The 22,501-nt window shown below is 35.9% G+C and overlaps 1 protein-coding gene across 6 annotated transcripts in view; it reads right to left on the bottom strand.

Annotated features, from left to right (window-relative positions):
• BANK1 (B cell scaffold protein with ankyrin repeats 1) overlaps positions 1-22,501 on the bottom strand; it is a 297,716-nt gene that overhangs the window by 44,197 nt on the left and 231,018 nt on the right. For all 6 annotated transcript variants that reach the window (XR_004283221.1, XM_032333014.1, XM_032333017.1 and 3 more), the window contains 2 exons: positions 5,692-5,770; positions 1,457-1,771 (listed from right to left, as the gene is read on the bottom strand). Coding sequence is in view for 5 of the 6 variants with exons in the window: in XM_032333014.1 (XP_032188905.1) it covers positions 1,457-1,771; positions 5,692-5,770 (394 nt within the window). In the remaining variant the exon portion in view is untranslated. The remainder of the gene's footprint in view (positions 1-1,456; positions 1,772-5,691; positions 5,771-22,501) is intronic.

The raw sequence follows: 22,501 nt of genomic DNA, 5'->3' as shown, positions 1-22,501 counted from the left end.
CTAGTGAATGCTCTCTATAGAGTAGTTTTAGACCTCCTAACATACTATGAATAAAAATTTACATTTGGGAAAATACAATTTATTATTAGTCCCTTTAAGAGATTTAACCTGATAATAGACAACTTTGCCTTCTTAGCAATTTATTTTAATAATTATATAAAATTATTCACATCTGTAAAAAGTGAGAAACTATACCAGAATTTTATTGTCAGTGTGTTGCTTATCTATGTCTCTCTTCCCAGCTCCAGTAATGATACACTTACCTCATTGATTTATTGCAATGGTCTATAAGATCTTGCCTCATTGTAGGTAGTGAATAAATATTTGTTGAATGAATGAATCAAACCATGAGGTTTTCCATACTTTCTTTTAAGGAGGACTTTTCAACTCTAAATACAGGGTATAACCTTAGTAAAGGTTTATGTTCATCAAGTTGAACCTTTATAGAAACAGGCCCTCCAATATGCAAATGCTAAATTTCATGGTTTCAAAATTCACTTTTTTTGCAATGGTGTTTATGTACTTTGTAGCCCTCTAGTAATGAAAAGCTAAAAAGTATAATGACAAGCAGAGTTTTAATAATAGATATGTCTTTCACCTTTCTTATTAAAACTTCATTATAATAACCACTTTTTGAATTTGGAAAGTAGACATAAAATAGTGATCAATGAAGTGGGTGATAGTTAGTGACTGCCAAGTGAAGCTGGAGTTGGAAGTCTGTTACGCTATTGACTGCTCTGGCCAGATCAGCCCAGTATGGAAGCTCCTCTTGATAGTACCTGCCTTCCCCCATGACCCACCCATCATGTGAATTACACAGGTCATTCTTGCATTTGGGAACAACCCTGATCAGGGCGATGTAACTGTTCTTCCACTTCAGCAATATACTGAGTGTTCTCAGGCTTGGTCTCAAGTCTGTGTGTGATAAACCTTTTACCAATTGCTTCCCCCACAGCTACCAGGCAGCCAGTGAAAGACCCCAAGGTCAATTTCAAATCTTTAAACATTAGCCTTTTCCTTTTGCCAGAACACTGAGAGTACTTTTTAAAAGGAAAGTTGTCATTTACTTTTCCACATGATGCTTGAGGTTCATTTTATGTGAAGGGCTACAAACTCCTTCAAAGTTTTATTGCTTTACTTGCTTAAAGCGTTGTAATGAGACTGTTCTAGAAGAAAGAGACGGAGGGGAGGGGGGAGGGAAGGAAGGTGGGAGGAAAGAGGGCGAGGGGAGGGAGAGAAAAGGAAAGAAAGAAAGAGAGAGAGAAAGAGCGAGAAAGGGGGAGGGGCGGAGGGAAGGAGGGTGGGTGAGTTAGTGGCAAGTGTCTCTTGGTAAGGAACAGTAGGAAAGCTGCTCGTGGTTTTAAAAGCTCATCTTCCTGCAACAGATCTGTCACTGCACGGAATGCTAGGGAAGCCTGTCAAACTTCTGTTGTTGCTGTTTTAACCTTAAACCTACCCTGTAGTGTGCCATGAGGTTTTTCCAGTTGGGAGTCCGCAGGGACGGGTCGCGGTGGGGGGAGAGGCGGTGGGCTGCTCTGGAGAGCCTCTGCTGAATTCTGTTCTGGACTGTCTCCAGGAATGAACACATACAAGTCCTCATCGTACGCCTTCACAGAACTCCCACTGCCAGCCTCTGCCGGGCTCTGCTCGGCCTCGGTGCGGGAGGGGTTCTCTTTCTCTTCCTTTGCCAATGCACCGGCCTCAGCTCCTTCCGCACGCTGCCTGTATGATGTCTGCCCTCTGGCGTGATGAAACGCTGGGTTCTGTGCGGCTGTTTATGATGAAGATGGTAGATTTCATGTAAACACACCATCTGGAGGCATTTCATATTTTCTGATTTTACACAGAAGTAGTAGTACTGCTAATACAGCTTTTATGAGTTGATACAGTCCAAAGCTGACAAGTGCATAATTTTAGCGAATAGTCATTCTTGAGCTTTTAAAGTAGTTACCAAATGAACAGTTAAAGCTTCATCATACCATGCTACCTCACTATAAGACACATACATACAATAACATTCTGGTTCTCTAGAGTTATTGTTTGAGCAGATTCATATATATATCTGTATTATTGCATTTTTATTAGAAAACAGAATAACTGACCCAACCAGTAATAAGTGAGTAACGGAAAAGGTAAATGCAAGGAAAAAAGTAAACCTTAACTTGCTTGTAAATAATGCAATAATTATCATCATAATAATGTGATCTTATTATTATTTTAATATATAATTATCACCAGATTGTATCTTAATCCTTGAAAACATTACTTGGGGGTGTAAGGACCTATTTTATATTTTTATTTTAGCCAGAGGCTTCCAATTGAGGTTAAGCAATAACTTTGTTGTTTAACCCTTAAACTGTCCCTGCTCCCCTTCCCCCAGGGAACCTACTTAAAAACAAGTCCTGCAAACCAGTGTCACTTAACAAAGCACAGATACTAGAATGGGTCAGGCCAGGTGGAGACATCCGATCCCTAGGGGGTTGCATACTGTCTCCTTAGCTACAAAGGAGTATGGGCCCCGCCTTTTGGGAGCCTTTTGGGTGCCAATCTTAACCAAGGTGAAATTGTAATTCTATTGGTCACCTAGCAACACTGTGCAGTTTTCTCTCTGTGTTACAATTTCATTGGCCACCTGTGCATGGCCAAGCCCAACCACATGGCCTTTGCCCTTAAAAGCCAGTCCCTAAAGGAGAGTGGGGGTCACCCTCTCTCTGTAAGAGGAGCAGCCCTGGCCTGCCTTCTTGATGCTTGGCGTGAAATAAAGCTTTGCTTGACCTTCCCTTTGTATCAGTCTCGCTCCTTTAATCACGGACCCATTATTCGGGCATAACAGGGGGGAGTGTTAATATTTTTTGGTGGAGAAGGCATCAAATCACTGATAGTAGGTAAATCTTTCTGAGACTCATTTCTGTCACCTATAAAATATACCCTAGTCGGAAGCTTAACCAAGTAATCCAAATTCCCTCCATCTTAAGAATCATGATTTCATCATTTGTTTTCATAGTGTACACAGTAGATACCCTCTAACCACTCAAGAAGAACTGAAAAAAGATATACAATAACTTTAAATCTTAAAATTTGTTGTTTAAATTTTCTTTATAAAAATTCTGTTTTAAACAAATGAGTCACAAAATTTTAAAATAATCTTGGAATCTCTAAATTGGAGGGAATATGTGAATTGTTGTCATTGCCAGTGCAACAAAGAAGCAGAAGACTGTTGTTTTACAGTGTTGCTAAGCTGAAGTTTGGCTAAAGAAGCAAACTGGCAGAGTATGGAGAAAAAGGACTTTTTTTTTTTTTTTTTTTAAACAATGAACAGTTAATCTGTAGAAACTTTTCAGTTATGGGAGAAAATTAGTGATGAGGAAAAATCGTACCCATGATGATATCCATATTTCTACATGGAATTTTATTTTTTATTGTTCTTTCCTTTCATGTGAAAAGAAGAAAGATATAGTTTCAGTACTAGAACTGTGGACCAAGATTCTTTAATTAGGAGCCTGAGAAGAGCAATCTACAGAATGAGATCTCTTGCACAAATCTCATTCATCTTTCTTCCTCTAAACCCAAACACTGAGCCTGCAATAAAGTAGTCTTCAGAAATGTTGATGGAGTCAATGATGCAGTGACTGAAAAAGAATTATGGCTCAGGCTAGTAAAGGAACTTCACTAGTTCTGTCTGGGCAAATTGATCAACTAAGAATTACACTCATGCTATAAGAAATTACTTGTAGCCATCTTATGTTTATGGATTCAGTGTTTATGTTTTATGTACACACTGTCTAAGCCACAAAGCCTCCTTGGTCCTTCTCAAAAATGTCCAAACCTGGGATCCAGCTCTGGAGAGTTGGATGTAGTGGGTCAGTGAGTTTTAGCAAGCCTCATAGTGATGGTGATACCAGTGAAAATCTGCCAGCTAAGGTGTGTTATGCTTCACCCACTAACCCATTAGGGAGCCTGAGGCCCGAGTCCAGTCACACAGAATTTCAAACATAAGATAATTCCAGGTCCTAATGGTCTAGGGAAATGAAGTTGTTCTCTATAAATAATTGAAATAACATTTCTTTCTCTACAGGCAGTTCTTCTGAGGATTGAATGTCATGATAAATAAGTGGTCATGATCTTCAGTTTTATTATTATTAAAATGAAAATAAAATGTATAAATAAAATGTATTATTAAAATGAAAATAAAATGAAATGAAAATAAAATGTATAAAAATCAGTGCATGAATCCGTTGCTTACATACATAGCATGATTTTGTGTTATGCCATAACTGCTGAAGGTGTTTATTGATTTGCCAAAATATGCTAGTTAGACATTGTATTTAATTGTATTTGATTTGCAGGTCCATTTGCCTATATTTGAGAAACCAGTGGTCAGTAATGGTTAGCTGAATATCAACTATGCAGCATTAAAAGGGCAATGCCCTGTGGCCAGAGAATGCTTGATATGTGAGATATCACCATGCAGTGAATAAACAAAGAGAGTGGTCAGAGATGGGACTGGAAAAGGTTATCTAGAGCTTTTTAGATGATGAAGAGGATGAGTATGATGGGAAGGTACTGGGAAATTTGGAAGAGAAAACTGACTAGTTCCTTCAGGAGCATTGAGCATTAGGGCTGGCAAATGTGGAAGCTGCTTACACTGGGTTTCTTAATAACAATACTGATGACATTTTGGATCCTGTATCCTGTGGGGTATGTCCTGTGCACCCTAGGATATTTAGCAGAATTTCTGGTGTTCACCCACTGACGGCCAGTTGTAAACCTCCCTTCTCAAGTCATGATAATAAGATGGGTTTTGTTTATTGATAAGAATCCACTTGTGGGTGGGAAACAGTCCCTCAGTGACAACCACTGTGCTACCCTGCAATAACTCAGGGGAGAGCTGATGGCGCCTGGACTAGGAGAAATCATGGCAGAGTGAGGAACAGCTGAATGCTGGCTATGCTGTGAAGGTAGAGTCAACAGAACTGTCTGATCTTATTGGATGTGGGGTGAGAGAGGAAGTAAAAAAGCCCAGGGAGATTCCCAGGTCTTTGGACAAAATTAAACAAGGAAAGAATCTTCCCTTACTGAGATGGGAAAGTCAGCAAGTAGTGTAGGTTTGAAAAGGTCAGGCATTAGGGTTTTTGGATTTGAAAACAGTGAGTGGGAGAAGCTTATCAGGCATGCCGGTGAAGATTCTGACTGAGCAAGCTATTGTATACCAGGGGAATCTGGAATAATGCGTAGAGTAACATACATGTGGGAAGTCTGAACTAGTCTTCAGACATTAGAATATAGAATTGCATCCCATTATAGCCAGTAAGGACCTGAGAGAGAGTTGTAGTCCAAGCTTCTCATTGCCTAGTGGAGAACACTAAGGTCTGAAAAGAATGTGATTTTGTTTATAAAAAAACTGAAAAAACAGAGTTGTCAAATAGAATATTTGCATCAGCTTGACTTGTGTATTCTCTCTGGGTAGGAAAGACTGGTTTTTGGTTATTTAACATGAACTTAATAGAAGTATGTAAATTAGCAAGATAATGTAATAACATCTTTACCATATTATAAATTAAAAGTCATTCAGTAAGTTTAGTGCTTTTCCATGCTCTCCTATGCTCTCTTCAGTCTTATTTTACTAGTTACATGTACCTTAATACAGATGCTACATATATACATATATTTCTAACATCCAGGAACACTTACTAGGAGAAGGTATAAGTAATGAGGTAATATAATCTTCATAGTCATTTTCTTGCTCCTCATTTCTGCTGACTTCTGGGATCTGAAAAAAATGAATGTAATTTTTAATAATATCCATTAATCTTAATATATCTGCATCTACAGACACCAAAAGGAAAGTTAATACCTGTGGAAATTATGGTTTTAGTTTTTATGTAAATACCTTGATTATACTACGTATCTTAGCTATTGTATTTTTGCCATCTACAAGAGTTCAGTGACAAAAAGTATTAAAAGTATAACTGTGGCCATAAAACATTTAGAATAGACAACAAATTAACTTAAAAATGAAACTATTAGCAACTACTTTAAGATTCAAAACAATAGTCATGAAATTTAGGTGCAATAAATAAGTCGTAAATAAAATTGAACATGACTATTTCTTTTAAAAACAATGAGCTTTGAGGGGCACCTGGGGGCTCCGTTGGTTAAGTGTCTGCCTTGGGGTCAGGTCATGATACCTGGGATGGAGTCTGGCATCTGGCTCCCTGCTCAGTGGGGAGTCTGTTTCTCCCTCTGCCCTGTTCATGCTCTCTTTTTCAAATAAATAAATAAAATTTAAAAACAAAATAAAACAAAAGCTTTCTTTCATTTTAACATTTCTGTATCTTTTATCAGTTCAAAAGACATTCTTAATTATATCAAGTATTATAATACAATGAAAGACAGTGGAATTGTAAAACAGTTTATTTTCTGTCTTTAAAAAGAAAAAAGAAACAGAGTCAGGGTATTTATGTTTGTTTTTCTGAAGCCAGTTCCATTAAGAAGGAAGAATTACTGAGAAAAAAAAAGAAATCTGTTATCTCTGAATTGCTAGTCTTTGTTTATAATCTCTGAAGGAGACATGGGGTCTACAGTAGGGGAACATACTTGTGTTGGTAGAGTAAGGTAAGTAATACCAGTGACAACTCTGTGCCAAAGCATCTAGAGAACGAGGTGGAGGTTGGTTGCATTAATTTAGGTCACATTTTGTTACCATGAACTGCAAGTGATTCTTCAAATGATTTATTCTTTTGTTTTTATTAAAGCTGAAATGATTAGTCCATTTGCTCTGCATTGGGACTGTCCCTTTAAAAATTAGAAGCATTCATATTGAAGCATTATTAAATTTATAATAGCTTTGGTATGCAAAGTATTTGACCTGCATATTGACCTCATCAATTTGGTTGGTCACTCACTTTGGCCAGTGGGATCCCAGTGGAACTAACTAACTTCCTTCCTTCTTTCCCTCCTTCCTTCCTTTCTTTTTAACTAAACATCACGGTCTTTGATTTCCAGTAGAATCTTAAAAATAAAAATCTTTTTAGTATTTTTGTAGTGAGCTTGATTCAGAAGCTCATTTTATATTTAAGTCATATTTTCCCCTTGGTGGACTCAATCAAATGCTAATATGAAAAATTGCAACTTTACAAGGGAGATTGACATGTTGATTGATATTTGCATGCTTTGGTATTAAATGCATTGTTTAATGTAGCCATTCTTTGTTTCCAATTAGACTGACCTCTTTACTTCATAAGATAGATCAAGAATACATTAAAAAAATCCATAACACTCTTACAATCATATCAAGGAAGTGTTTACAGATTGGATAACAGGGATGATTTTCAAAGATTTCAGAAATTATGTGAAAATTTCCTACCTACTTTCATAAGCCTAGACATTATGAGCTCAAAATCAGTGTGAATTAATAAAGAGACTATGGGCAAGGGTGTGGGTGTATGTGTGTGCTGAGGTTACAATCTAATGCACTCATTTTTGTGTCCTAACTTAAGCTATATGACATTTGTATTAATAAACAAAAAGCAAGCCCAAAAAGGTATTGAAGGAAGAAGCTTTCCAAAATTAAAAAGTAGCTGAGTTTGACAGATTTGAGTTGGCTCATAAATATTATGTAAAACTGACATTTGTTATATCAGGCTATGCAGAGACTAATTGTTTTCTCAGGAGTGAGAGGATTTTTAGAAATATTCAAACTAAAAAGCAAAGGTTTCTTACTTGAGTTCCTTACACTTAAAATCAGATTTGGCTTCAAAAATATGTTGGATTCATGATGTATTAATAATTGTTGAATGAAATCAATGATGGCTTCAAAGACAGCAAGTGTGGTGGTACCCTGACATAGAATGACTTTAGCACTTGGCTGTGTGAGGCAGTGGGCAGAGCATGGACGGTGCAGTCAATCAAAGCACAGCTCTATTATCTCTATTAGTGATCAGCTGCATGATATCAAGCAAGATATTTAACTCTAAATCTTAATATTCTATCCTGTCAAATGTAAATAGTAATATGTATGCCACCAGTTTGCTGAGAGGGTTAAATAAGAATAATGTAAGCGAAACACTTATCATCTCCACCACACAGTGAGTGCTTAATAAATGTAACCTGCACATGTTAGGTTTTCCTTCATCCTACAAAATATAGATATGCACTTAATAAGCAGAGTGATCACATCAATTTGATGGAAGAATCTTCAATAATCAATAATTATTTAACCTTTTTTTCTTCTCAACTGTGTGCCTCTAGAAGTTCTACTGATAGAAAAAGACCTGAAATACAAACTTTCTATCTGATTGAAGTGTGGCATTGTGGCTTTGTTAATAAAAATGCTTAGATAATTTATAAGATAGTAGAGTTAAGAATGAAAAAAGGGTAATTTTCTAATAAGTTCCTTTTTCTAAGGCTAGAGTCTAACTTCATTCAGTTGTTAAATATTTATGCAGGCCTAATATGTGCTAACTAATCTGTTAGCAATTGGGAAAAATAAGTTAAAAATAAGAGATATAGTATTTCCATTCCCACAACTATCATCTTTTTATAGGGAGAGAAGACGAAATAATAAGATGATTAGAATATAATATTTTAGTTCAGTACACAAATCCAGTTCTTAGAAGTGAAACAGAATTAAGAAATAATCAAATAATCAGGGCAAAATTTTATTAATTTGCTTTTTTTTGTGAGGAGATTGTATTAAAAAGTTATCTTGATACTTGCCTTGAGTCCCACTTCTCTAAATGAAAAATCCAGCTTAAATAATAAAATCTATCCCTGAATATACTCAATTTAATATTCCAGCCCACAGATACTCCTTGCAGCACACAATGTTTAATGAAATTAAAATCATTCATTATCAAAGATAAACTAAAAAGAGAACTTGTTGTTGACTGAGATTTATAAAGCTCCACATGGCTTTGGCATCTAGTGCTGTACAAATTGATCATCATTTTCTGATTTTGAGGGAGTGGATAAAAACAATCTTCACATGGCAGTTGGTTTCCAAATCTTGTTATGAGATTCTGAAGATATTATAATTAGCTTAACTCTTGCCCAACTTTCCATAGTGTTGATTATAAATGATTTTGCCAGCTGTAAAGCACATGGCAGTCTGTGGAATGAGAATAAGAAGACACATACAAGTTTAAAGAGTAGCAAACAGGCCCTGGATCTTATAATTTACCCTAAATAAATATACTAGGCTGCAGAATCTAAGGTCATATTCCAATGGAAGTAATAAAGATTATAGTTTCTAAATGTGAGGAATAATGAACAATGTTTTACTAAAGCCACGAATAATAATATCAGAGCCTTAAATATTTTTTTCCCAAAGGTGCATAGAAGGACTATATTATTTTAGCTCTCATTACATCTTTTAAGAGAATTATTTTCTCCGTAGGCCTCTAGGAATATGGTATAAAAGCAGAATCATATGATTTTTAATGAAGTTCTCTTTAGATAATAGGAATTGAAATCTTCAGTGTAAAAATTAAATAGGAAGTCCTTCTAAGATTGGGAAAAGAATAAAGAAGAATAAGAGATGAACTGTGAGGAGGGAGAAAGTGGACATTTTCCTTACTGTGGACGAAAGTTTTGTTAGAATAACCTGAGTATGTATGTTCCATTTTTTCAGACAGGCTTTTGGTCTTGATGTCTGCCCATGGTGCAGCTCTAACAATAAGCTATGAACTTCACCTTGGCACGTGACCTTGTAATCACACTCTCACACTGTTTGTTCCAAACCCGCCGCAGTTGTGCCTTCATGAGGTACCTGCACCTTTCCTGGACCATATACTTGGTTTGATTTCAGCCATCTCTCTCACAAAAGTGGGAATGACAAAATTTAAATTTGTTCTTTTGTTAGGATTGTAGCTGTAAACGTAAAAAAATAGTTATTTTCATTTAAAATTATGGAATCCCAAAATCTGAGAGGAACCTGTGGATAACTGGTTCATTCTCTTGTTCACACACTGATATAATGCTAAAACAATGTGTCACAAGAAAAATGTAGGATTTAGATATTTTTTCCAAGCAAAAGTTGTTTTTATATGTGGTCTATAGTCTGTACTGCCCAACCCTCTTTACAAGTTGGCTTTTCTTGGGTCCTATACTTGTCCTTCTCTTGTCACAGAATGAATTTTCTCTAGGTGATCTTATTCACTCCATTTAAATTTATATCTATATCATGATGATTCCTGGATATAACATTTGCTTCAAATTATTCTGATTTTTGTATTCTAGTATGCAGCAAAGGATATTAGAATAAACAGTCAAAAGCAAAGGAGAAAGCCTGGAGGGAAAGATATCAGAAAAATCAGGAAAGAGAATGCTTAAATTGAATGTGTCTACCCCAAAATTCATATGTTGAAATTCTAACTCTCAAGGTGATGGTATTAGCAGCTAGGGCCCTTGGGAGGTGATTAGGTCATTAGAAAGGGCCCTCCTGAACAGGATTAGTGATTAAGCTATTTACATAAATTATGCTAATCAATTACTCTAATGCTTATTAGATTAATTAACATTATAAAAGTAACCCTCAGAGATCCCTTACCCCTCTGCAGTAAGGATACAGTGAAAAGATGGCTATCTATGAACAGTGCCTATCTAGGAACAGTGCCATCACCAGACACTGAATCTGCTGGGACCATATTTTGGGAATTACCATTCTCAGAAAAATAAGTGTTATTTATAAGCATCAGTTTATGGAATTTTTCTTATGACAACCTGAATTGACTAAGACAGAGGGTTTCAAGTAAATCCCATTAAATGATTCACTGGGAATGAAAAAGAAAAGCTCTGAAAACAGTTCACAGTATTTTTCAATCAGGGTCACTGGTTACCCTGGTGAGGGGAATTATAACAGACTTGTATGAATTTCATACTGGACTGAAGAATATTAAAATGGAAGTGAAGAATGAAAGGCAACATGTATGGAATTTTAAGAACCATGATATGAATAGGGCAACTGTGCTTAAAATTTTTCATAAAATGAATTAGAAATGTCAGTGAAAGTGTTTACTGCAGGCAAGGGCTGTGAAGATGGTAATAACATCTAAAGCACACATGCACAAAACATGGTAGTAGACAGAGTGGGATATGTATACATGGGAAAATTTCATGATCCCAAACCTCAAGTATTTTACAACTGTGGAGAACAGAAGGAATATAGATAAGGCAAAATGAAAAAAGCTTTTAAAATATACATATACTTGAGAAAGACTATAAGATACAGAGAAACCTATAATCATTTCCATTAGGTGGATAGAACAGAGGACAGTGCAGGGTAGGTGGTATTCAAGCTGAGTCTTAGAGAGTGAGTATGGTTTTAATCTGCAAAAAAGAAAAAAGGAAGGAAGCAAGTTCTTGGCTGATGACTGAATGACTGAACCAATAGGAATAGGTAGGTGGTTCCTAGTTGGTTTGGTTAGGTTGCATGCAAGGATATATTTGAATGTCAAGATGTGGTGGTATATTATGATTTTATTTTATAAACTTTTAAAGGTTCTTGAGTTTGTTATTATTTCCCAAGAAGTGGGAAGTAGCATGTTCCTGCCTATATTTTAGAAAAATAATTCTGATAATAGTGGGTGAGAGGGAGAGGAGGCTATTTCAATAGTCAAGGTGAAGGATATTGAGGACTATTGAAAGAAAAATATTTATTTATAAGATTTTATTTATTTATTTAAGAGAGAGAGCGAGCAAGAGAGAAATTACATGAACAGATACAGAGGGAGAAGCAAACCCCGCTGCTAAGCAGGGAGCCTGACATGGGGCCGGATCCTAGGACACTGGGATCATGACCTGAGTAGAAGGCAGAAGCTTTATCGGCTGAGCCACCCAGGCGCCCCGGAAAGAAGATACTTAATGAAGAAGGAATACTTAATAAATATCAAGGAGAGGAGATAAACAATATTTTTTACAGTTTTGATGCCAAAGGCTAGAGGAAAATGGTCAAATATGGTTATGCAGATTTCTGTTCAGCACAATGCTATAATGCTCTAGAGAACTTTTGACATTTAGAGATGAGAACACCGATTAAAAACGTCTTTTCTATGAAACTGGAGGTCAGAATCTAATGTCAAGATATAATATCAGCATCTTAGATATCCTTTGTTGTTTCATGTAACACTTGAAAAATACATTTAGAATGGGTATATGGCTATCAAATGGTGATTTTTCCCATTTCTTAATGAAGTTAAGGAGTTTACCAGTTTGGAAAAACAGAAATCAGTTAATTGTATGGTTGTCAAATAAACTTTAAAAAAAATTTTTCATTTATTTATTTGAGAAAGGGAGAAAGAGCACAAGAGTGGGGTGAGGGGCAAAGGGAGAAGCAGACTCCCCGCTGAGCAGGGAACACCCCCCCCCCCCAACACAGGGCTTGATCCCAGGACTCCAGGATCATGACCTGAGCCAACAGCAGCTGCTTAACCAACTGAGCCACCCAGGTGCCCCTCAAATCAACTTTTAAGTCAACAAGACACTTAACTACAAAACAGACTGATAGCATTGAATTGAAGAATAAGTACAAAATCCCAATTAAGTTATAAAGATACTAAAAGAGTGCTTAGATACAAACAATTGGACAATGAACTATAAATTACATTTAATCAAATCTTACTATATTTCTTTCCTAGAAATGAAAAAAATTTTTTAAATGTTGCTATGAAATTACATGGATTGATTGGGTATTAGATGCTTTTGAAGAATACACTGAAAACAAAAGCCAGATAGTTTTGTCCATCATTTAGAAATGATGTTAAATGGAATGGAGACAGCAGCAAGAAGGGGTTTGGTAAAAGAGAGAACACAGAGAGAAAAATGTCAGAGATAGAAAGAGGATGTAATCACACAGATTAAAGGTCAAAGCGAAGAGAATCATTCTTAAGGAACTTTTTCTGATTTCAGAATGGTAATTCAGAATGCAACTAAAGCATCTTGAAGAGGAAAGAGTTTCTGGTACAGGCAAATTCAGAAAAATGTGCAGAACTCAGGGAAATTCTTAGTAGGTATCTATATATGCCATCCAGCATTTTTGAGGATGACAATTCTTACCAGCCTTGGTCAATCAGTCAATAAATATTTATTGAATGTTTGCTATATGTGTAATATTATAACACTAGGAGAAACACTAATTTCCAGGGGCTATGCAAAATATGTTATATATAATATAATATATTATTTTTATATGTTATATAAAACATATAAAATGTTATATATATATATAACATATAAGATATGTTATATATAATATATTCCCAGGATGCACATATTTAGCTAGGAAAATAAAAGTGAAATGCATAAAATAATTATAGTCCCTTAAGTGTTTGGTTTAAGTAAAGACTGCAATAGAAGATAAGAAAAATGAAATTATCCTAGGTTGGAATAATTAGAGCTGGAATTTGAAAAATGGTTAAAACTTGAGGGCTAAATCTTGACTCTAGTCCCAGGAACCAGTGCATGATTGCTGAGTTAATAGATGAATAAACAATAGATGAACTGGTAGAATAAAGAACGTGGTGTTCTTGGCAAGGAGAATTGGCGCAAGCAAAAGCTAGGTTGAGCAGGCCATATGCAGAGGGCAAAGAGCAAAGCTACCTAATCAAAACGTCAGGTGAATTTTTGGGAGAACATGTGAATTTCGATGCAGAGTAGAGTCGAGTCAACATTTGCTTATTATATCCCAATTGTGGAATATTATAAATATTTGTAGATGACAGTAATGATGATGATTGGTATTGCTATTAAACATCCCACCTATAAACACATGTAAGTTATTTAAAAGTTTGAGTCCAGAAGTATTCTCAGAAAAATCTAGATTCAAATCTCATCTTCTATTTCTTACCCACATGAGCTTCAACAATTTCTCACTCTTGACCACTCTGAAAGTAAAAATGACTAAATATATACCTAATGTCAGAGGGTTATTATGAATATTAAATAAGAAAATATCAAGTACTTAGCACAGAGCTTGCCACATAGAAAGCACTAAACAACTGTTATCTCTATTATCTTCATGAAGAACATTATTTTATGACAGAATGACCTTTTATGTTGCCCTATTGTTTTCATATTACTAAGCTATGTTTATGTAAAAATTTATATTCAGTTATAAGACTGAGTAAAGATCAATTCTATTCAAGTTGGAATATAGAGAATAAAAATAAAGACCTCCAAGTGGTAGGGATATTTTTATAGCTTACAATAAAAAGTGTTTACTTTGAAGTGTGAGGAGTTATAAAACAGATGTGATGGTGATCAATATTGGACCAATTAAGTTAATGGAAATTAAGCGGGGCTCTTGGGTAATGCTTGTGTGGGGTGTACATGGATTTTCTCCCGGAGCACCATTCCCACGGACTCTGATATACAGAGCATCCTAAGAGCTGGATGTCAGCAGGATTGTTGAGGAAACGGGTTTCACAAGTGATTCTACAGTGTTTAATCCGCAAATGGTTTATATTTGGTTTTACAATGTTGCTATTGCAGCAAGGACTTGTTCAGGCTAATATTAAACTTAGAGTGCCTTCTTCCAGGATGAAATGATGTAAGGGAACACAGGTGTTAACTCAGAAGGGTATCTCTTACGAGGTTCGCCAAGAGGAGGGAGCAGTAAATTGGCCACGGATGAGACTCAAAGTACACAGATGAGTAGATAAGGAGGGACTAACGAATTTGATTTTAATAAACCATGAACCTGTGATTGCTGCATTCATTACCTTAACTCTGTTTTTCTATTCCTATAAGAACAAAGGCACATACATGACAGCAGCATAAAGCTTTGCTATTCACAATTCTAAACTCTTGAAATAAGTTTTAATTTCAGAATCATAAGTTAAAAAAAGGTAACGGTCTGTTGAGGAAAGACAAAATACCATTAGGTCAAAAGTATAAATCATTATGCTGTTGTGAATGCTCCAATAAAATCAAATTAAAAAAACATGCTTTCATTTGGAGGAAAACGAAACAGACACTAAATAATGGATGGGTTTCCCTGTTTCCAAGTTGGCAGACTGGAGTTAGTAAAGAGGTGGCCAGGTTTACATTTATGTTGATTATTGCTAGAAGTCGCTTTTTCATCTTTTTTTCTAAGCCTTCGATAATCTGAGGGTCAAAGAGAACCAATGGAAAAAACCACGCTGAATAATAAAAGGCTGGAATTGTCATCTTCACAGTTGTTGGACATTTCATTTAGCTAAAACCGGAGGAATGAATATTTTCTGAAATTCAAGCCAGAAACAAACATAAAATACCACTTAGAGACAACAGTCTCCACCAAAGAGTATACTCTTCAGTTGTTAGATAACATGATTACTTGACAAATGAAACAAAAGATCCTTTAAGTTTATATTATTACTGTAAAAAAATCAGTGTTTTTGACAAATTAAACCAAACGATTCTTAAACTTATATTGTTGCAAGTCTATTCCCAGTAGGTGTTTATATGGCTGGAATAATCCCTCACTTCCAAATAAAGAATTAGAAGAGTTGATTCTTATTGATTAGAGCATTTTAAACATGAAAGATAAGCAGTTAGAAAAGGTGAATTATCAATTAATGCAGACATGGTGGGAGAGTAACTAAAATTTCTATCCTCCAACTTTAATTTGAGGGCAGGTAACAATTCAGAAGAAGCTGTTCCCATGGAAAAAAGTCACTACAAATAAAAGTATACAAAAGACACATATTCTATATATGTGGATTCAATATTTTTTATACTGAAACACATTGTAGTACTCTATGTATTTCCTCTCATTTTATAATTTTATATTTAAATTGTGGAGTTTAACTAGTAACACTATCAAAGTCATTCAGCAGTAAAGCAGTAAGTTCAGAAATTATGAGAAATTTTCTCAATTTTCTCATAACCAGAAAAACCTGGGAGATGCACATGTACCCTCAATGAATAATTCTCCTTACTTTCACCCTATCTCAATTGATCAGATTCCATTCAAATTAGTTATCAGAAGGGCTTTACAATTCTGTTTTTTTTTTTAAGATTTTATTTATTTATTTGAGTGAGAGAGACAGTGAGGGAGAACATGAGTTGGTAAGTGGGATTAGGCAGAGGAAAAGGGAGAAGCAGACTCCCCGCTGAGCAGGGAGCCTGATATGGGGCTTAATCCCAGGACCCTGAGATCATGACCTGAGCTGAAGGCAGATGCTTCACCAACTAAACCACCCAGGCACCCCAGACCTTTACCATTCTACTTAACTTTCTAAGTACATTGGCAGGATGTACACGTTTAGATCTTAGGTAAATATGAATTTATTTAAGAAAAATTACAAAAAATGCATTTTTATGTACCTTAAACAACAAAAATGGTAGTAGAATAAATTTGATAAGCTGATAATAGAACCTGTTGAAACTAAATTTTCAGTGCAGGTAGGGTAAAATAAAATGAAAAACTTCTGTGATAGAGGAAACAGCATTGTTATATATTAAAGAAATACACTTCCCATCCACCCACATGTAAAATCAAAATAGAGGAGAATCAATAAAACCAATAAGTTCGCTTTGGAAGCAAATCCCCATTTTCTTTAGCCCAGAAATCTGAAAGCTTTTAACTTGTAATGCAATGCATTTTATCTTGTGGGGGAGGAGTCACCAAAACACTCAGGGTGCTGTTGTTCATAGTCCGCCGTTCCTGTACAATGAGCCTCATCCCACTTCATTCTGTCACTGAGAACTGCAAACCTGTTTGTTGGGATTAGCATTTTTAGCTTAGCATTTTTAAACTTTGCGTGATTTATTTAGTAGATCTCACTTGTTAACATAATTCTTAATCTTCACATTCACAGCCTAAAAGAAATTGGGACTACTATAATGGAAATCAAGGTGTGTCTAATATGTATTTTCATCTGGAAGTAACTCCATGAGTATGTAACCTTATATGACGTTTAAATAAATTTGCCCAATGCGGTTCACCTTTGCATATCTTTTGAGAGGGACTTTTCTGATTTTAAATGTAGACACTAGTTATTTTCAAATGGCCAGCCATGGCAGTTGACTGAAAAATGACTTCACAATAGGATATATGTATTTTAAAGTAGACTCTTTAAATTAAAAAGAAGTTTCCCTATAAGTACAATGAATTCATCTTTGGCAAAGCAACAAAGGCAATATAGTGGGGCAAAGATAGTCTCTTCAACAAACGGTTCTGGAACAAATGGACATCCACATGCAAACAATGAATCTAGACACAGACCTCAAACACTTCACAAAATGGATCAGACACCTAGGTGTAAGATACAAAACTAAGACTCCTAGAAGATAGCATAGGAAAAGCCCAGGTGACCTTGGGTATGGTGATGCCTTTTTAGATAAGAGAACAAAAACAATCCATGAAAGAAAGAATTACTAAGCTGCGCTTCATTAAAATCAAAGACTTCTGCTCTGTAGAAGACAGCATCAAGAAAACTAGAAGATAAGCCACAAACTGAGGGAATATATTTTCAAAAGATACATTTGATAATGGATTGTTAGCCAAAATACACAAAGAACTCTTAAAACTCAACAGTTAGAAAAAAATGACAAGTGAACCAAGACCTTGAGAGTTCATCAAAGAATATATACAAACTGTCGGCAAATAAATATAAAAAAAGATACTGCTAATCATAGGTCATCAAGGAAAATGCAAATTAAAAAGTAAGATATTACTCTATACCTATGGCCCAAACGCCGAACACTGACAACACCAAATGCTGGTGAGAATGTGGAGTGTCACAAACTCTCACCCACTGTTATGTGAAAGTGAAACAGTATAGCTACTTTGGAAGACAAGTTGGCAGTATTTTACAAAATTAAGCATATACTGTTAACATATGGCAAAGCAATCTCACTTCTTGGTATTTACCCAAAGGAGTTGAAAACCTAGGTATACATAAAAACCTGTGCATGGATGTTTATAGCAGCTTTATTCATAATTACAAAAACTTACAAGCAACCAAGATGTTCTGTAGTACATGAATGGATAAATAAATTGTGGTACCTCCAGATAACAGAGTACTATGAAGTACTAAAAATAAAAACCCAAAACCCAAAACCAAAAAACCCATAAGTAATCAAGCTATGAAAAACATGGAAGAATCATAAATGCATATTACTAAGTGATTAAAGCTAATCTGAAAAGGCTACATACTATACAATTCTGACTATCTGACTTTCCAGAAAAGGCAAAACTATGGAGATAGTAAAAAGATCAGTGGTTCTCAGGGGTGGGGTGGGGGGAGAGATGAATAGGCAGAGTACAGAATATTTTTAGGGTGGTAAAATATTCTGTATGCTATTATAATGTTGGATATATGTCATTATACTTTTGTCTAAACCCATAGAATGTATAGCACCAGGAGTGAACTCGAAGGTATACTATGGACTTTGGGTGATTATGACTCGTCAGTGTAGGTTCACCCTTGGTTAAAAAAAAAAAAAAAGTACCATTCTGGTGAGTGATATTGATGGAGTGAGAGGCTATACATGTGTAGGGGCAAGAAGTTTTTGGGAAATCTCTATAGCTTCCTTTCAATTTTGTTGTAGGTCTAACAGTTCTTTTAAAAAATACAATATATAAAAACTTAAAAAGAAATTCACATGCCACTAGATTTTTAATGTTCTTCATTTTGTCTGAAAGTATCTCTGAAACTGTTTGGGGTGAAATTCTATAGAAACCAACAATGTCATAACACAGAAATATGATTACTGAATCACTAGGTCATCTAGCTTTCTAGTATTACATAATTAACATTCTGTCTAGATATTTGAGCCACTTCACATTGTTATGGATCATGAAATTAAAACAGTAAGATAAGGACTGAATTACTTTACCTGAGATTTGCATTTATTAACAGTTAAGTGAATGAATAAAAAATTAAATATTATGCCCTATGTTTGAGGGCATTTTGAAGTTTTACAAAGAAATGCGTCTTACTAAAAAGTTGATTTGCTCATCAAATTAAGCAGTATCTTTAGGAAAAAGTTCAGTCTGAGACTGTGGACTCTGAGAAACAGAGTTTTGGAGGCAGTGGGTGGGGGGATGGGTGAGCCTGGCGGTGGGCATTAAGGAGGGCACGAATTGCATGGAGCACTGGGTGTGGTGCATAAACAATGAATTTTGGAACATTGGAAAAATAATAGAACCTTTAAAAAAAAAAGGAAAAGTTCAATCTCGAAAAAATTCCAATAGAATCAGTAATTAAATAAATATTAAATAAATAAATTAAGTAAATAAGTAATTATTTACTTATTTAAAGACATTTATTTGTAACCTGATAAATAGAGGAAAATATATTAGGAAATGGGACTATAAGGAAGCATAAATTTCTCTGAAAAAAACACTGACATCCATATACATGCTTATAATATACATGATACGTGTAACAATGTTATTGCTAAAACTAATAACTTACATCATATTACTGTGTGCCAGACATAGGTCTAAGTTTTGTACTCACATTAACTTATTTAATCCTCAAAACAATTTTGCTATTGTAATCTTCATATAATGAGTGAAAAAAATAGGCACAGTGGGCTCAAATAACTTGTCCAATCTTACACAGCTAATGAGTCTTACTAGAAGGCCCAAACAAGAAGGGAAAAAAGTAAATGAGCATATACCAAGAAGAATGTGTGAAGTCACCCAAGGGTACTATGAGTCAAGAGTTGTAGAGATTCACAGGAGAGAGAGCTGACAAAAATTTGCAAGAAGCACTCCGGTCTCAGGGTGATGGCTGGCATCTGACACATCTTCGAAAGATGAGAAAGTATTTAAAAGTAGGGATAGAGGTGGGAACTGGGCATCCTGGGCAGTCAGAGCAAAATAATCAAATGTGGACATGGAAAAGTTCGGGCTGTGTTCGGGAAACAATGGGCTGAGTTCGGGACAATGGGTTGTCCAGCTTGACCAGAGGGTAGGGACAACAGATGTGTGTCTCTGGGGTGCAGGTGAACCCTAGTTGCTCGGTGCTTCCTGTCTCCCCTGTACTTCCAGCCCTGGGGTCAGGTGGCTGGGAGGCAGCTGTTCATCGATTCCGTCCATAGAACACAGGCTGAGAGGGGTATCGTCTTGGGTATTATCTGAGTTAGGAAGAAATGGAAGGCGCACTCTCAGTCCCCAAAGAAGAGATGGGCAAAACAGCGGTAATGACATTTGAAAGCACAGCAAGACATCGTGAAACCCTATCACAGCTGTACCATTGCCAGTGGAGGAGAGCTAATGGAGGCAATGGGGTCAGAAGCCAGAGAAAACAGGGGACATTCAGTGGACTCCACACATCCCTGTTCATTTTCCTCTGCTAACCCGGCTTGCAAATCAGCTAGCCATTTTTTGAGAAGCAGGAGACAGCTACATTTTTACATTTGGCTTGGTATAAGTACAGGGAAAAGTCTCTCATAAATGTTTTTTGTGTTCTGAGAAATAAAAAAAAAAATGGGATGAATGGACATATGTTATAATCAGAGATTCTTGCTTTGGCCCAATTTTTCAGGAAAGAAAAAACTGTGGTAAGATGAAAATGTTACAAGTAAGAACATATGGGTTTCACAGTAATATCTTTTGATAACTTAATGGGCTGTATCTCCTTGGTAGCACAGAACTAAAGTATGTGTGGCTCTTATTCCTTCTAAACCTACTTCAAGCAATATACACAATTACCTGTTACTATACTCACACCGCAAATGGGATAACAGAGGCAGAGGAGTTTTTAATGATTTGTTCATGATCACCAGATGCAGTGAGTTTCTCCTAATCAGGGTTTTATCCACAATTCTTTTCTGAGATATACGTGATATGTGGCTAGGGGCACTCCCCTTCATCTTGCTGCCAAATAATAGGGAGATGAAGAGCCCATGATTTAGAAAGGCCGTCATAACAATTCTCTGCATTTATCAAGCAATTAATGATTTTCAAAGCTGTTGCACATATATTGCCATCCTCCTATCCATCCTGCCACACAGGGTTGTGTGTCCAGCAGAAGATAAATGTAGAGATGGTAGCTGGTACACGGTTTTCGGTATTTAAAGCAGAGACTCAAATCCCAGATAACCCAGGGCTTTGGGGTATGTGTAGTCAAGTCCAGTGCCTCTCACACTATAAGATGACATTGTCTGTCAAAACAGTCTGTCCCATGTATAGATGAAATTAAAAGAGTCTAGTGAAAATAATAGATATTAAGAAAAGAAACCTTATACTCAATCAAGAAATCATGTCTGACTACAGATCAAAGTTCTGTTCTACAAACGACAATGAAGGTTTAGACTCTGAAAAACAATCTGAGGGTTTTGAAGGGACGGGGGGTGGGAGGTTGGGGTACCAGGTGGTGGGTATTATAGAGGGCTCGGATTGCATGGAGCACGGGGTGTGGTGCAAAAATAATGAATACTGTTATGCTGGAAATAAAAAAAATAAAATAAAATAAAATAATAATAAAAAAAAAGAAAAAAAAAAAAGAAAAAAAAATTTATGTTGGTGGTAAAAATGAATTTGTAGTTCATATCTTCTATCTTTGATCAAAATACTTTCTAGAAAATGTGAATAAGAGAAAAGTGTGCAGTTAATCCAACATAATCTGGTAATCAATTAAAATCCTGAGATACAGTTTAGGATGAAAGATGGCTACTATGCCTTTAAAGTCATTAAAAAGATGACTCTCAATATTCCTGATGATAGAAGAGTCTGTATTTTATTGTCTAATTACCGGCAATTGACTTTTTTAGAAAGTGTTGACCTTTTCAGAGGAGAAATATTTTTACCAGGTTGTCTTCATCTGTTTTTTTTTTTTTTTAAGGATTTTATTTATTTATTTGACAGACAGTGATCCCAAGTAGGCGGAGAGTCAGGCGGGGGAGGGGAGTGGATGAGGGGGATGCAGGCTCCCTGCCAAGCGGAGAGCTCAATCCCAGGACCCTGGGATCATGACCCGAGCAGAAGGCAGAAGCTTTAACCCACTGAGCCACCCAGGCCCCCCTTCATCTGTCTTTTGATAGGTGTAGTAAAAGGAATAGTAAAAGTAAAATTCCACACATTATAGTTATATTTGTTTAAGTTTTGTGACAAGCAGATTAAAATTAATTTTAAATTGTGGTTTCCCTGGCCCCCCATCACCACAGCAAATTTTATATCCATGTTTGCTTTCTTATTTCCTGAATCTTAAGTTAGTATTTCAAAGACAGGCCAAAGCATTTAGCCTTTCAGCACTGATTTGTCTCTGGAACCCAATACCCACTTCTGTTTGACAGCCTCTGTAATCACTACCAACATTTCCGGAGCCCACAGACAGGTCATTTGCTGAAAGAGGTGTTGGGTTTGTGCTTGTTTCTTTTAATTATTTTTATTTGGCTAAATAATGGCTGTCCAGCTATGCATTTCCAGTTTATCAAATACTTAACACACGATAATCCAGACATTAGGTATTATCTCTTATGGACTAGGTTTCTTCACCCTTTAACTTGTTCTTTTTCAGACCTGACCATTAGCTCAAAGTTTTCTTTTCTTTTTCACTTTTAAGGA

This window comes from Mustela erminea, chromosome 2 (genome assembly GCF_009829155.1).
Source record: "Mustela erminea isolate mMusErm1 chromosome 2, mMusErm1.Pri, whole genome shotgun sequence".
Lineage (NCBI taxonomy): Eukaryota > Metazoa > Chordata > Mammalia > Carnivora > Mustelidae > Mustela > Mustela erminea.
The sequence above is the reverse complement of the archived record's forward strand: the minus strand, read 5'-3'. Positions and strand labels throughout refer to the sequence as shown.